Genomic DNA, 933 nt, shown 5'->3' with positions numbered 1-933 from the left:
AAAAGAAAGAAATAGCTACAACGCAGCGGTGTATCAGTAGCTGGGGTGGGATAGAAACACCCCCGGTCCCTAGACCCAGGGACCTGGTTATACAGGGAGCTTGCCCTACTTGTGGGGAGAGAGGTCTGTGCGGACCCGCCCCTTCCCCCAGGGTTTCTGCAGGAACCTGGGCTCCTTGTAACGCTCAGACGAAGTCGGTGAGATCGGAACCGCGTGGCTCCTTCCGTTTGAAACTCGGAGCAGGCCCCACTCTGCTTCAGCAATGAAGACGTGTTTGATGCTGAGCGTTGTTCTGGCCGCTCTTTACGCAGGTAACTGGCGACCTCCTTGTGGTCACACGAGCTGTCTCGGTGCTAAGGGACGTGTTCCCTCTCTGAGACAGGGACAAAACCCAGCGTCACCGTCTTACTTCTTCCCTCGGCAGATTCCCTCTTTCTCTCTCCTTCCCTGCCACTGAGCCAGCTCTTCCTCTCTCACTGTCCGATTCCCTGAGCACTGTAGGTCCGCAGTTGCTCTCTGTACATCCAAGTCCCTAAAACTTTGTACCTCAACCCTTTCTCTCTCCTGTGTTACTGACTGTTTGCAGGGGCGGTGCGCGGCGATACGGTCCATCCCGAAAAACCTCAGGTGACTGCAGCAGAAGGAGACGCGGTGACACTCCGCTGTAACTACACTAGCAACAGCATTGGTTATAACGATTATCTGTACTGGTACCGCCAGTTCCCGAACCAAACACTGCAGTACATCCTGCGGAGAGGAACCAAGACGGACAGCGGTGTCCGTGATAACGCACCTTTTGCCAAGGAAAAATTTTCGTCACAGGCCGGTGACAGCGACACAACGTTAAACATCACCGCCCTGGAGTGGACAGACACAGCGGTGTATCACTGCGCCCTGCAGAGGCACGGCGAGACAGTCACGGGGCAGAGCTGA

The 933-nt window shown here is 55.6% G+C and overlaps 1 gene segment (V, D, J or C); it reads left to right on the top strand.

The window, feature by feature from the left end:
- The first annotated feature begins 262 nt into the window (after positions 1–262).
- On the top strand, positions 263–933 carry LOC102373619. The segment is given in 2 exon segments: positions 263–311; positions 587–933. Coding segments are annotated over 2 exon segments (396 nt in total).

Source organism: Alligator sinensis, unplaced genomic scaffold (genome assembly GCF_000455745.1).
Source record: "Alligator sinensis unplaced genomic scaffold, ASM45574v1 scaffold2515_1, whole genome shotgun sequence".
In the NCBI taxonomy this organism is placed as follows: domain Eukaryota; kingdom Metazoa; phylum Chordata; order Crocodylia; family Alligatoridae; genus Alligator; species Alligator sinensis.
Note: the sequence above shows the minus strand (reverse complement) of the source record. Positions and strands in the feature narration are given on the sequence as shown.